The following is a 14,549-nucleotide window of genomic DNA, read 5'->3' as shown; positions in this document are numbered from 1 at the left end:
GGATCTGACCATGCTGTGGAAGGTTGGGAGCTTTCCCCTGGGCTGTCTGCTGCTGGCTATAGATCATGGTGCAGACTTGGCTGTTTTGACAGTCCCAGATCAGAGACACTGGGAAAGCAGAATCTAAGAGGCTTGTCCATACCTGTGCCCCCCCCACCAAAAGAAAAGCCCTGTCCCCCATGACAGGATCTGGGAAGGCTTGATTAGTGCAAAAAAAATAGCCCAAGAGATGAGATGAGTTCATGTTCTTTATTGGTTGTCTGAGCCTGAAAGCTGTCTCTAAGTTTAAGGTCTTGAACTACACAAAAAGACACATCTGCTGAGGCCAAAGTTTCCAGAGAAATTGTTTTGTATTCTTTCAGTTTTGAGATAGGGTCTCACTATGTAGTCTAGGCTGGTCTTGAACATACTATCTTCCTGCTTCCGTGTTCTGAGTGCTGGGATCACTGATCTGGGCCATCACATCCAGGTCCCCCTGGCATGTGTCCTGACACTGAGACTTGGAGAGGCACAGCCTGCATCCTCGAGGTCTATATCTCATCGTTCTCCAGTTGGATACTATGAACCTCAAACTCCTTTGGGGTGTTCTTGGATTCCAGTGTTTCCCCCGGGAGCTCGTTGGTTTCCCCTGCATTGTCCCCGGCCTCAGCATGTTGTTCGGCATGCTGTACATCTTCTTCCACCTCGACCTGTCCCCCAGCCTCTCCTTTAGAACCTGGGGTGTCTTTATTTGTTTCCTGTCCCCTCGCCTCGGGGACACTGGAAGCTGGGGCCTCTCCTTCAGCTCCTGATTTATGTGCAGTTTCCTGTTGAGGCTGCAATGCCTCCCTTCTGACCTCTTCCTGGGCCCCAGTCTCTTCCCTGGATCCCAGAGCTTCCTGGATTTCATGCTTCCCAGTAGCTTGTGGCTCCTGTGGAGCTGGAACGAGGGGCCCTGGGAGCCCTGCATGCCCAGGGGCTTCTCCTGGGAAGTTGACGAGCTCTGCCGGGGTTAGGAGTCCATCTCCATTCAGGTCCTGGGTCTCAAGCACCCTGTCCACAACCAGGATCACCTGTGGAGCACAGCAGAATCCCCATGAGTTTCCACACATGTTCTCAAGAGGCCAGCCCCATCCGATACCCCAGCCCTGCCATATAGGCTTTGAAGCCTCCACTCCTATTTGTTGTTGCTGTGCGCGCGCGTGTGCATGTATGTGTCCTGAGGCTTGAACTCAAGGCCTGAGCACTGTCCTCCATTCTTTTGCTCAAGGCTAGCACTCTATTAGTCGAGTTACAGCTACCTTCTAGCTTTTTGGTGGCTAATGGGAGATAAGAGTCTCACAGACTTTCCTACCTGGGCTGGCTTAGAACTATGATCCTGAATAGCTAGGGTTACAGGTATGAACTACCATTTATAAGGGCTCTACTAAGAGCCACAATGGAAAAGAGTAAAGCACCCGCAGAGTCTCCTGTGGAGCTTACTGGGTTGAGGGGAAAGTCAGCAAATCCAGGGGCCAGAGCTGCTGTCAACATGAACAAGAGCTCCAGGCCATCCAGCTGTCCACTCTGGTCAGCGTCATGGAGTGCAAAGAGGTAGAGGAGAACTAGGGAGGAGAAGCTGATTAGGAGAGGCATCAGGGCCTGGGGAAGGCCCAAGTCAGAGGGGCGGCCAGCTCTCACTCCAGCTCTGCGGCCCCAGGCATCCCAGGCCCAGCAGCCCAGCTCCTCACCCTGCTCCCGGTTCATGGCCTCAGGATCCTCCTCTCCTTTCATCTTCTCCAGGCCTTTTAGGTAGTTCTGCAAAAGCCTGTTGGAAAGAGGCAAATCAGCCAGGCGCATGCAGTTTCTAATCCTAGCCTGAGCATTCTGATGGCCCCAGCCCAGCTACTCACCGGAGTGGCTCTGGGCCTGGCTCAAAGGGATTGGACAGGAGCTGCTGCTGTACTTCAGGTGCTGACCTGGAGTAGGGAGGGAAAGACTAGCCTTTCAGAGAACCTCCTCAAAGGCCACCCTACTTACCTTCCATGCCTCAGCCTCCTGGCTGAGTTCTCCTTAACGCCAAAGGCAGATGTGTTCTCCTTGAAGTCCCCAAACCCTTATGATGAGAGCCTTCAAGTGCCCTAGCAATCACAACCGTAATCCCTCAGGCTGTTTTTGCAGCTGCCTTGTTTAGACTTCAGAAAACCCAAAGGAAGGGGACTGGGAATGTGGCTTATTGGTAGAATGCTTCCCTAGTATGCCTGAATGGAAGTGGTCAAGTGGTAAAGTGTAGCCTTGAGCAAAAGAAGCTCAGGGATAGTGCCCAGGCCCTGAGCTCAAACCCCAGGACTGGCCAAAGCAAGCAAGCAGGACAGAAGAAAGGAAGGAAGGAAGGAAGGAAGAAGGGAGGGAGGGAGGATGAAGGGAGGGAGGGAGAAAGGGAAGGAGGGAGGGAAGGGAGAAAGAGGAGGGAGAGAGAGAGAGAGAGAGAGAGAGAGAGAGAGAGAGAGAGAGAGAGAGAGAGAGAGAGAAAGAAGGAAAGAAAGAAAGAAAGAAAAGAAAAGAGCCAGGTAGCTCACACCTATAATCCTAGCTACTCAGGAAGCTGAGATCTGAAGATCAGGGTTCAAAGCCAGCCCAAGACTAAAGTCTGTGAAACTCTTATCTCCAATTAACCACTAGAAAATCAGAAGTGGCACTGTGGCTCAAGGGGTAGGGTGGTGGCCTTGAACTGAAGAGCTCAGGGGCAATGCCCAGGCCCAGAGTTCAAGCTCTATGACTGACAGAAAGAAAGAGAGAAAGAAAGAAAGAAAGAAAGAAAGAAAGAAAGAAAGAAAGAAAGAAAGAAAGCCAGCCCAAAGAAAGGCTGAGTATGTTGGCTTATGTCTATAATCCGGCTATTCAGGAGGCAAAGGTCGGACGATTATGGTTTGAGATTAGCCCCTGGAAATCTAACTTGAAACCCTACCTGAAAGACAAATTTAAAACAAAAGGATCTGATTGATGGCTCATGCTTTTAATTCTAGCTACTCAGGAAGCTGAGATCTAAGGATCTCAGTTGGAAGCCAGCCCAGGCAGAAAAGCCTATGAGATTCTATCTCCAAGTAACCAGCAAAGGGCAGGAAGTGAGGGTGTGACTCAAATGGTAGAATCTTTTTTTCAGTCATGGGGCTTGAACTCAAGGCCTGTCTCAAAGGGGTCAACAAGCAGGAAGCAAATGCCTACTTCATGCCATTCTGATGGCACAAAAAAGGAGGCCGGGGGAGGGGAGCACTTGGCCCCCCGAGGGTCCCAGGACATCCTCTGAGGCCCCAGCCCCAGCCCACCGTGTGCACTCCTGGTCCTCTCACCTGAGGGGTCCATCCCTGGGAGCAGCCTGGCCCAGGGGCGGGAGCAGCAGAGCCAGCATGAATGCACTCGTTATCCAAGGAACCATTCTTCTTGGAGCTGGACCTAGAAACAGAGAGGAGTTAGGGACCAGGGTCACAGGGTCCGACATCAGTTGCGTCACACAGAAATGCCATCTCTCCTTGTCTTTACAAACAGCAGCCGGGGGACAAGACTCTCTCAGTTATGGGCCTGTACATGAGTATCAGCATCTTCCATGAGATTTTACTCAAAACATTTTTTCTCATACAATCAGAGCTTTGCTAGAGAAGAAGTCCTAGGGACTGGTGCCCTTAGTCAGCCACTGTCCCTCGAGGTCCCTGAGGTTCTCAGTGAAAGGCCACTGAAGTATTCCTGTTGTACTTTACACACTTTACACACGCAGAGGACCTCAGAGAGGTCAGATTAAAACCCCCAAAAGACCTACAGGGAGGCAAAGAGGAAGATAGACTATTGGTTTATGCTTATTAAAACTTGGACTGGGAATGTGGCTTGTGGTAGAGTGCTTGCCTAACATTCATGAAGCCCTGGGGTTGATTCCTCAGCACCACACAGACAGAAAAAGCTGGAAGTGGTGCTGTGGCTCAGATGGGAGAGGGTGAACCTTGAGCACAGAGAGGCTCAGGGACAGAGCCCAGGTCCTGAGTTCAAGCCCTAGGACTGGCACACAAAAAAATGTTGGCACATGCCTATAATCCTAGCTACTGAGGTGGGTGAGATCTGAGCATCATGGTTGCAAGCCAGCTTAGGCAGAATAAAGTCTGGAAGATGAGATTTATATCCAAAAAGCCAGAGTACAGCTGTGGCTCAAATGATGAGAATACTAGCCTCGAACAAAAGAGGTCCAGGACAGTACCTAGGCCCCAAGTTCAAGCCCCAGTACCAGCAAGCAAGCGAACATAACAAACAAAATTGACTAGTCAGGTACAATGTGATATTCCTGCAATTTTAACTACTCAGGAGGTGGAGACAGGAGAATCAATAAAATGTAGCTCATGATCCTATCTGAAAAATTAAAAGCAAGCTGGGCACTGTGACTCATGCCTATAATCCTAGCTACTCAGGAGGCTGAGATCTGATGACCATGGTTCAAAGCCAGCCCCAGGCACTAAAGTCTGTGAGACTCTTATCTCCAATCAACCACCAGAAAACTGGAAGTGGCGCTGAGGCTCAAGTAGTAGAGCACTAGTCTTGAGCTGAAGAGTTCAGGGACCCATGTCTAGGCCCAGAGTTTAAGCCCCATGACCAACAAAAATAAGTAAAAGGATCACGGGCATGACTCAAGTAGTAGAGCAAAAGTACTAGGTCCTGAATTTAATCCCCAGTACTCCAAACAACAACCACAATACCCAAACGACTGTGGCAACACAATGGTGCAGGTCTATAATTCCTTCACCCCAGAGGCTCAGGTGGAAGGATTATGGTGGAAGGATTGTGTTGCCTGGGCTACACATGGAGTTGTAAAACAAGAACTTCCATATATAAAACACCATATTTAAAATAGATTGGTTGAAAACAGGGCACAAAGCTTTCTGGTAAGGAGTTTCCATGAAGGCAGAGACCTGAACCCCCGCCACCCCAAACCTATCTCTAGGAAGAAAAACTTACCTGTTGCTTGACGATCTAACCCTCCAGCGTGGTACCTATACGCTACAATCCAGCTGGCTCTACATTGCCCTAGCTTTCACCAGATTCTTCAAGAGGTCCATGCTCCCAGCAAGGCCAAGGGTGCACACTGGCTCACTGAGATGAGAGGTAGAGCAGGTGAAACTGGCCCATGGGAAGATAAAAAAGCTGCCTTAAACCAAGCACGTTGGCTCCCACCTATAATCCTAGCTACTCAGGAGGCTGAGATCTGAGGATTGTGGTGTGAAGCTAGCCTGGACAGGAAAGGTCTATGAGACTCTTACCTCCCATTAACCACCAGAAAACTAGAAGTAGAGCTATGGCTCAAAGTGGTAGAGCACTAACCTTGAACAGAAAAGCTCAGGGACAGCATCCATGACCTGAGTTCAAGATTCCCAATTGACAAAAAAAAAACCCTGCTGCCTTTTTGAGTTGCCTTGAGTGAAGATGCAGGGAGGCCCAGAAGTCTGCTAGAAGGTGAAGCTACCCAGGTATAGAACCTGTGTTCACTTTTCTAAGCATGTGACTGCTCCTAAGAGCAATAGCAAGGAAGACGACGTCTTTGTCAGAAGGGCATTCACCCACACAGCCCGACCTCAGAACTTTGGGATTTTGTTTTTTTTTGTGTCTAGGAGAAAAGACAGTGTTTTGGGCTACTCAAGGAAGACCTTTGGAACAGAGATCTCTGGTGACAACCCAATGACATATTTCATGTCTAGATGTATGACAGTCAATATCCCAAAGTAATTACAAAGCTGGATAAAAATAGAAAGCAAGCTGGGCGCAGTAGCATACACCTGTAATCCTAGCTACTCATGAAGCTGAGATCTGCAGATTGAGGTTCAAAGCCAGCCCGGCACTAAAGATCCTGAGACTTATCACGAGTAAACCACTAGAAAATCAGAAGTGAGGCTGTGGCAGTAACCTTGAGCAGAAGAGCTCAGGGACAACACCCAAGCCCAGGGGTAGGCTGGTAGCCTTGAGCTGAAGAGCTCAGATGGTGCCCAGGTCCAGAGTTCAAGCCCCGTGACCAACATAAATAAATAAATAAATTGAAAAGAAAAAAATAGAAACATTCTTTACAAAGCATTGAGTCAGCAAGAGATTCTCAGTATACTAATAAAGCAGGGTGAAATCTGCAATCTGGGGGAAAAGTGAACTTAACATCAGCCTTTGCCTCAAATATATGCCAAACCCAGCCCACATGAACTTGAACTATCCATCTGAATAGTGTGTACAGCAGAGGATAGCAAAGATAAAGCCTGGCCATATCCTATATGAAGAAATGAGTAGAAGATTCACGTGTAAAATTTGGATTCTTAATAACACTCCTGGTACAAAGGTGAACAAAGCTTACTGTGGCAAAGGGCACCAAAGACTCACCTGTATTGGTCTTGGTGCTAGGGAGCAGGAAGAAGAAGAAGAAGAAGAAGAAGAAGAAGAAGAAGAAGAAGAAGAAGAAGAAGAAGAAGAAGGAGAAGGAGGAGAAGGAGAAGGAGAAGGAGAAGGAGAAGGAGAAGGAGGAGGAGGAGGAGGAGGAGGAGGAGGAGGAGGAGGAGAAGAAGAAGAAGAAGAAGAAGAGGAGGAGGAAGAGGAAGAGGAAGAGGAGGAGGAGGAGGAGGAGAAGGAGGAAGCAGAAGCAGCAGCAGCATCTCTCTTGCCAGGTGCTGGTGGTTCACCGCTATATCCTGGCTATTCAGGAGACTGAGATCTGAAGATCTTGGTTCAAAGCCAGCCCAGGCACAAAAGTCCACAGGACTCATTTCCAATTAACCACCAGAAACTGGATGTGTGCTGTAGCTCAAGTGGTAGAGCATTAACCCTGAGGGCAAAAACCTCAGGGACTGCACCAAGCCCTGAGTTCAAGCCCCAAGACCAACTTAAAAAAAAGTGCCGGGTGGTGGCTTATGCTTTAATCCTAGCTACTCAGGAGGCTGAGATCTGACGATTGCAGTTCAAAGCCAGTCTGGGCACTAAAGTCTGTGTGACTCTTACCTCCAAATAACCACCAGAAAAGCAGGAGTGGTGCTGTGGCTCAAGGGGTTGGGTGATAACCTTTTGCTGAAGAGCTCAGGGACAGTGCCCCGGACCAGAGTTCAAGCCCCATGACCAACCCCCCCCCAAAAAAAAAAGAAGAAGAAGAAGAGAGAGAGAGTCAAAGTAACACCTCATTGAATGTGTAACGGTGGTATAATATGACTGTGACTTATTCATGCTCACACATTTGTATTGGTACTGGAGCTTGAACTCAGGGACTCATACTGGTCTTTTTTTTTTTTTTTGAGCTAAGCGTCTCACAGGTAGGGGGAGGGAAAGTGGGACAAAAGCATGAGAAGGGGTCTCAGTGTTCAAGAAGTAATGTACCCACTGCCTGATGAATGTAACTCCTCTATACATTACCTCGACAATAAAGCACAATTTAAAAAATATAGTCAGCCAGGCGCTGTGGCTCATACCTGTAATCCTAGCTACTCAGGAGTCTGAGATTTGAGGGTCATGGTTCAAAGCTAGACCAAGCACTAAAGAATAAGTGACTCTTATCTCCAATTAATCATTAGAAAATGGAAAGTAGGGCTGTGGCCCAGGGGTAAGGCAGTTGCCGTGAGCTGAAGAGCTCAGGGACAGGGCCCAAGCCCAGAGTTCAAAAGCCCCATAACCAACAAAAAGAAAAAGAAAAAAAAATATATATATGGGGGGAAATTCCTGTGAGACTCTTATCTCCAGTTTAACCATCAAACCTAAAGTGGTGCTGCGGCTCAAGTGGTAGAACACTAGCTTTGAGCACAAAGAGGCTTAGGGACATGGCCTAGACTGTGAGTCTTGGATTTGTCTGCCCAGGTTGACTGCAATCCTCAGAGCTCATCATACTAGGTAACAGGCATGAGCCACCAGAGCCTGGCAGACTGAAACATTTTTAAGCACCTACAGAAGCTTTTGTAACCAACAAAAATAAAGCAGCCATCAAACCACTGCTTGTCAAATAAAAATGTTCCTAACCATTTCCTGTAATTACACTGTGCATGAATATAACTGCTCTAAGAAGCACGAAAGCCGGCATAACTGTTAATTAAGTTGTGCTATAGTTCAATGAAGTTCTTAGACACGCACCTAAGCACACGAAAGCCAGCATCACCAGTAGTTAACAGTTGTGATACAGTTCAGTGAAGCTCTTAGACGCACACACTTTGACAGTGGCCTTCTGCACACCATTTCTTCGAGGAGAGTTTGGCCTTGGGGTTAGACCTTTGATCGAATCCTGCCTCTGACTCTAGGATGTGAGCTAGGCCAAAGTCTGAATCTTCGTCTTTGAAATGAGGACAACAGCCGGGGGCAGTGGCTCTTGCCACTCGGGAGAGATTTGAGGATCGTGGTTTGAAACCAATCCCTGCAGGAAAGTCTATGAGACTCTCACCTCCCATTAACCACCCAAAAGCTAGATGTGGAGCTGTGGTTCAAGTGGTAGAGCACCAGTCTTGGGCAAATAAAGCACAGGCAGTGCCCGGGCCCTCCGTGCCAGCCCCAAGCGTACGCTGGTGCGCGGACACACATCTCGTCGTGCACAGGGCGGTACAGGTCCCGCGGCGGAGGGCTACGCGGTGAGTGGCGGGGAGGGTTCCTTCAGCAGAGCGGAGGGGCAGCAGCGTCTTCCTGGGTTACCTCGAGTACCTTCGTGCCTCGCGCATCCACTTCTTCCTTCTGCCTTTGCTAGTCCTGGGGCTTGAACCCAGGGCCTGGCTCCCGTCCTGGGCTGCTTCTGCTCAAGGCCAGCTCTCTACCGCTTGAGCCACAGCGCCACTTGTGGCTTTTCTGTGACTGAGCCAGGGCTGCGCGCGTGCTGGGCAAGCCGCACCCCCAGGCCGGGTCCCCGCCCGCCGCCCCCCGCCCGCCCGCCCGGGAGGGGGGCAGCACCTCGAGGGGCATCGCGCGCCTGCACCAGGCTGGCTGTTGGGAATCCTCCCCATTGGTCTCTCCCTCGGGTGCCTCCCCGTCCTCAAGAAGGAGTGGGCGCCGCGCCGGGCCGGGCCGGGCCCCGTGCTTGCAGCCGGTCCAGTTTTCCCTGCCTTCCGTGGGCAGACGCAGGGCCACGGCCAGCTGCCCGAGCCTCCGCCCCGGTCCCGAGGGATGGCTTCTCCCCGCGGGGCCCAGGGGCCAGGCATCGCTCCAGCCGGGACCAAGCCGGGGGCCTGGCCCGCCGCCGCGCCCCGCAGCCCGCCCCGCAGCCCGCCCGGCCCCCGGCCCGGCCCGACCCACCTGCGGCGGCGCCCGCGGGCTGCGGCTCCGGCTCCGGCTCGGCTCGCTCCGGGCTGCCGGGCTGCCCGGCGGTCCAGACTCCACGCCTCACCGACCCGCCCCCGGCAGCTCCACGTGGCCGCTCCACGTCGCTCTCCCGGCCACAGCCGCCGCCCAAGCCGGGCAGAGTCCGGAGCCGGTGCCAGCCACCGTCACGCCCGAGCCCGTCCCTCCCCGCGGTCCTCAGGAGGGTGTGTGTCACCAAGACCAGAACCGAGGCAGGCTGGAGAGGGGGAGGGAGAGAGACAGACAGCGACAGAGAGACAGAGACAGAAAGACAGACAGAGATAGCGGCAAAGAGACAGACAGAGAGCTGGTGCAGGCCCACGAATTAATTAAATTCAGGGAAAAGGACTGGCAGCCCCATCTCCACTTTGCATGGCTCTCTTCTCTGCAGTCACAATCTCCTTGTAATCCAGAAGGGACAGAACGGGCCCTTAACACCTTTATGGCAAGGCAGCGCAGCCACCCCTCCCTGAGGAACAGCAGGCCTTCCTTCCTCAGGGCAGACCACCCACCCAGCAATCCTCACTTGTTTATTCTGACTAGCGGGAAAGGGCCAAAGAGGCTCCCTGGAACTCTTCAACCATGCATACACTTCATGCCCTGCCTGGACTTCCTGTCTATTTCGGTGGATGGCTCACATTGTACTGCAGAGGATGGCCTGAAATGTTGTCTTCCCACGGCTGCCTGGGCCAGGAGACGTCTCCTGATTTCCCTTTTTCCTCCAAAAGCTCCTAGAGGAACGGGGCATATGGCACGCCAAAACTACTCACTTTGTGACCAGGAAGAAAAGAGAGAGACAGACAGAGACAGGGAGGGAGACGGTGGGGTCTCAAATCATCCTAGGGGACATGTTCCCCATGACCTAAAGACCAGACGCTGGGCTCCATAGTTCTTCACAGTTTTCCCTCTTCACAGTTCCGCCACCTCCCAAGAGCACCAAGCTAGAAACCAAACCTTTGCCACATGGGCGTCATTTGTTTTTTGTTTTTGCCAGTCCTGGGGCTTGAACTCAAGGCCTGGGTGCTGTCCCCGAGCCTCTGTGTGCTCAAGGCTAGCATTCCACCACTTGAACCACTTTTGGTTTTTTCTTTTTATGTGGTACCGAGGAATCAAACCCAGGGCTTCATGCATGCTAGGCAACACTCTACCACTAAGCCATACTCCCAGCCCTATAATCTATAGTTTTCAAACCAAAATCAGATTTCTCTGAAATTAGCAACAAGTGATGCAAGTGATAGAATGAGACAGTTATTTAAGACCAAACCAACATGAAGCAAGAATAACTTGTGAAAAAGTTGAGCCCATGAACCTGAGAGAGGACAAAAGAACAAAGCTGGACACCTAACTACTCAGGAAGCTGAGATCTGAGGATCAAGGTTCAAAGCCAGCTGGGGCAGAAAAGTCTATGAGACTCCTATCCAATTAACCACCAGAAAACTGGAAGTGGAGCTGTGGTTCTAAGTGGAAGAACATCCTTGAGCAAGAAAGCTGAGGGACAAAGACCAGACTCTAAGTTCAAACCTTACAGCCCACAAAAATTTCCTCCCAAACTATATGGTACATTGTGGTAAGAAGGAAGCAGGCTGGAGAGGTCAGTTAGGGGAAGCGAGGTAGTCAGACAGCGGCTAACCATAAACAATGAGGATATGCAAAACATCAACAAACAAAACTAAAATTATTTAAGGTCTCCATTCCTGAAAGGGAAAATGGTTAGCAGAGAGACTTAAGAGGTGATCATGGGAGGAGGAGAGAGAAAGCACTTTCCTGCAATGTAAACTTCCTGACTCACAGATGACCTCAGCCTGTGAGAAGGCTGGACCTGAGGATGAGAATTTCTCACAATTTCAGTAAATATTCAAATCCCAAAAGCGAACCCTGTAATTCTCACCATAAAGCCCATCCACTCTCACTCTACTGAAAGTATATTTGTAATAAACTGTTTTTGCTGAAAAGGACTGTTTCTCTCACAGACCCACAAATTAACTAAAAGCAGGAGAAAAGCTTGGTATTCCTACTTCTATTTTGCCCTAGGCCATTCTCTCTAGTAACTTTGCAATCACCTGGAGTTCCAGGAAAGACAGGACTGAAAGATAACATCTTTATGACTGAGGACTCCTAAGGAACAGTAGAGCCTAGTAGAATGGACCACAGCCCAAAGAGGAACACTTGCCTATAACGATGGAGCTGTTTCCTGGAGGAGAAGAATTTCATGGGCACCATACAGTTCTCCTTCAGTGATAAGAATGACAACACTTGAAATCTGAAATCCTAGAAAACCAGAATTGGGGATAATGACCAAGTGGGATGACCCCAATTACAGGTCACATCTGTAACTGGGAATTGAAGCAATGCATCATTTTCTCCTCTTTCTTCCAGTTTTTATTTATTTAAATCCAAGGATGTAGGGCCAGGAGTTAGGCCTAGTGGTAGAATGCTTGCCTAACATACATGAAGACCAGATTCAATACCTCAGTACCACATACATAAAAAAAGCTGGAAAGCTGGGCGCGGTGGCTCACGCCCATAACCCTACCTACTCAGGAGGCTGAGATTTGAGGATCAAGGTTCAAAGCCAGCCTGGGCACAAAAGGACCTAAGACTCTTATCTCCAATTAACCTCTAGAAAACAGGAAGTGGGGTTTGGCTCAAGGGTAGGGCAGTGGCCTTGAGCTGAAGAGCTCAGGGACAGCACCCAGGCCAAGTTCAAGGCCCATGACCCTCACAAAAAACCCTGCTCCTCTCTCTTTATCATGCTTTAGGAAACCCCCATGAGTTCCATTTCTCTAGTACCTCGCTAGCCACTCCTAAGGAGTAATTAGTGGTCAGTTTTCAGTTAGGACTTCACCCTAGGGAGGTAGAAAAACTTCAGGCCAGTCCTAACAAAACGGAGGTACCTGCACAGTGGAACCCCTTATTCCCTTAGCCTGACCCTTTCAAAACAAACTCCTATCTAAGGCTTCAGGTATATGCATATCATACATATACTTAAAACTATGGGATGACAACCTTGCACGTTTGAAAACATTTTCCAAAATTCTGTCCAGTCACAATCTTTATTTCCCAAATCATCCCACTGTCATTATCACGAACTCCTCCCACACTCTCTAAACTCTAAAATGTGGAAACTTTCTTAATTATGTGTTTTTCCTGGAGGCACTGTGCTCAGGCCCACTGCTTTTCTCAATGGTGCATTTTCTCTCCTAAACTACTTGTTTTAGCCAGGCATGGGTAAAACAAGCTTCAATCTTAGCTACTCAGGAGGCTGAGATCTGAAGATTGTCGTTTGAAGCCAGCCTTGACAGGAAAGTCCATGAGACTTAATCTCCAATCAGCCACCAAAAAGCCAAAAGTGGAATTCTGGCTCAAGTTGTAGAGTGCTAGCCTTAAACAAAAAAGCTCAGGACAAGCCAGGCGTGTGGCTCACGCTTATAATCCTAGTTACTCAGGAGGTTGAGATCTGAGGATAGCAGTTCAAAGCCAGCCTAGGCACTAAGGTCCAGGAGACTCCTATCTCCAATTAACCAGTAGAAAACCAGAAGTGGGGCAGGGGTAGGGCAGAAGCCTTGAGCTAAGAGCTCAGGGACAGTTCTGAGGCCCAGAGTTCAAGCCCCATGACTGACAAAAAAAAAAAAAAAAAAAAAAAAAAAAAAAAAAAAGCTCAGGATGGTGCCCAGGTCCTGAGTTTCCCAGGACTGGCACAAACAAACAACCCTAAACTCCTTGTTTTGCCACTTTACTTCTGTGTGTGTGTGTGTGGGTGTCTTCATTCAATTCCTTGGACATGCCAAGGATCTGGGATCCTCTGCAACCACCTGCCAGTACCATGAGCGGTGAATATAGTCAAAATACTTTAAGTACATGTTTGAGAAAATTGAACAATAGAGTTTGCTGATATTGGTTTGGGAAAGAGGAGGAGCACAAGGGAGAGTGACAGAGGGGGTCTGATCAAGGTATGTTGTATGCACATATGGAAATATTAGAATGAACCCTTTGTTAACTAATTAATGCTAACAAAAATGCAGAGGGAAAAGTAAAAAAGCCCCATTATCATTCATGTCTGTACCCCAAAAGTAATTGAAATGTTACTCTCTCATGGTATATCCATGCCATGTAGTAACTCTCCACTGTCTTCCTTCATCATGTCTTTATTTGGGGCAAATGGTCAGATCTGACATCCTATATTCTGAGCTACTCCCTCACGGGATGCAAGGGTGGCTGGAAATATCCGTGTTGACTCTCCAGTAATGAGGTGACTTTGAAAACAGAGTTTTGAGTCATAGACTTGATGGTGCAATGCTATTGGCTATAAAGCTAGAGGAATGAGCCAAGGCATGTGGCATCTCTCTGGAAGCTGGACGAGAGATAAGACAAGACAAACATCCATGAGCTCCCAGAGGGACCCATTCTCACTAGCACAGTGATTTTAACCAATGAAGACCTTTGTCAGACTTCTGACTTCCAGAATTACAAAGAAGCACCTATTTATGTGTGGAGACATTGAGTGTGTGGTGATAGAGAAGAGGAATATAGCAAAGTCCTTCCCTTTGTTGAGACCACATTCAAATCTCCTGGCCAATGTTTGAATTACATACCTCCACACCTGGCTACACCGATACCTGCGCTCTTCTCCAGTGTCTGAGCACTGGTAATTCGAACAACTCCCAGTTGATTCTAATTTGCAGGCAAGATTGACAGTTCTGTTCCAGTGCAGTTCCTTATTGCCACATCCTAATGAAAAAAAAAGGGTGAGTGGGGGTGGGATCCTGGGGTTTCTGTACCAGCTCCTGGTACAGAGAGAGTGAGGAGTGTCTTATCTGTACCTGTACTGTCAGCAGGGACTGCACAGGGCCATGTAGTCACAGTGCATGGGTGACTCTAATGGGGGGGCACTCCTGAGCTGCTGACCTGGGTGAGTATGTATCATTTCGGGGTTGTCACAGTTGGACAGTGGTGGTGAGCACGTGAAGGTCACTGAACGTCTGCACGCTGTGTTGCAGGAGAGGCTGTGCCCAGTGGATGACAGAGCAGTGACTCAGACGGCTTGATTTAGCCATAGACATTTCGAGGAGAAAGGAGCCAGACATGGCTGCCCCAGAGATGGCAGCTGCCGGGGGGGCTGGGACGGGGTACTACCTGTCCTTTAGGCTGCACTGCTTGTAACCCGGTAACCTCAGCGGGAAGGCCGGAGGCCCGAGGGCAGGCGGGCCGGCTGGCTCGGGCCGTCGGCAAGGCGCGCCGCCGGGGTCACTAGGCGGAGGCCGCCCCGCCCATCGCCGGCTCGG

At 49.6% G+C, this 14,549-nt stretch overlaps 1 protein-coding gene across 4 annotated transcripts; it reads right to left on the bottom strand.

The window, feature by feature from the left end:
- Nucleotides 1–235: 235 nt before the first annotated feature.
- On the bottom strand, nucleotides 236–14,539 carry Cgref1 (cell growth regulator with EF-hand domain 1). Of its 4 annotated transcripts, none has more exons than XM_090337300.1 (7): nucleotides 14,401–14,539; nucleotides 13,860–13,995; nucleotides 3,309–3,411; nucleotides 1,872–1,937; nucleotides 1,710–1,786; nucleotides 1,462–1,583; nucleotides 236–1,052 (listed from the first exon to the last, which is right to left on the bottom strand). In XM_090337300.1, exons 3-7 carry the CDS (start codon nucleotides 3,392–3,394, stop codon nucleotides 531–533), a joined length of 873 nt encoding a protein of 290 aa, XP_090193426.1. In that variant the 5' UTR covers nucleotides 3,395–3,411; nucleotides 13,860–13,995; nucleotides 14,401–14,539; the 3' UTR covers nucleotides 236–530. The 4 variants fall into 4 exon arrangements, with proteins under 4 accessions (XP_090193426.1, XP_090193427.1, XP_090193428.1 ...); XM_090337301.1 differs by lacking the exon at nucleotides 14,401–14,539 and adding an exon at nucleotides 14,173–14,349; XM_090337302.1 differs by lacking the exon at nucleotides 14,401–14,539 and adding an exon at nucleotides 14,088–14,107.
- Between the last annotated feature and the right edge of the window lie 10 nt (nucleotides 14,540–14,549).

The sequence above is a fragment of the Megascapheus bottae genome, chromosome 7, assembly GCF_031878675.1.
Source record: "Megascapheus bottae isolate mThoBot1 chromosome 7, mThoBot2.hap1, whole genome shotgun sequence".
In the NCBI taxonomy this organism is placed as follows: domain Eukaryota; kingdom Metazoa; phylum Chordata; class Mammalia; order Rodentia; family Geomyidae; genus Megascapheus; species Megascapheus bottae.
The sequence above is the reverse complement of the archived record's forward strand: the minus strand, read 5'-3'. Positions and strand labels throughout refer to the sequence as shown.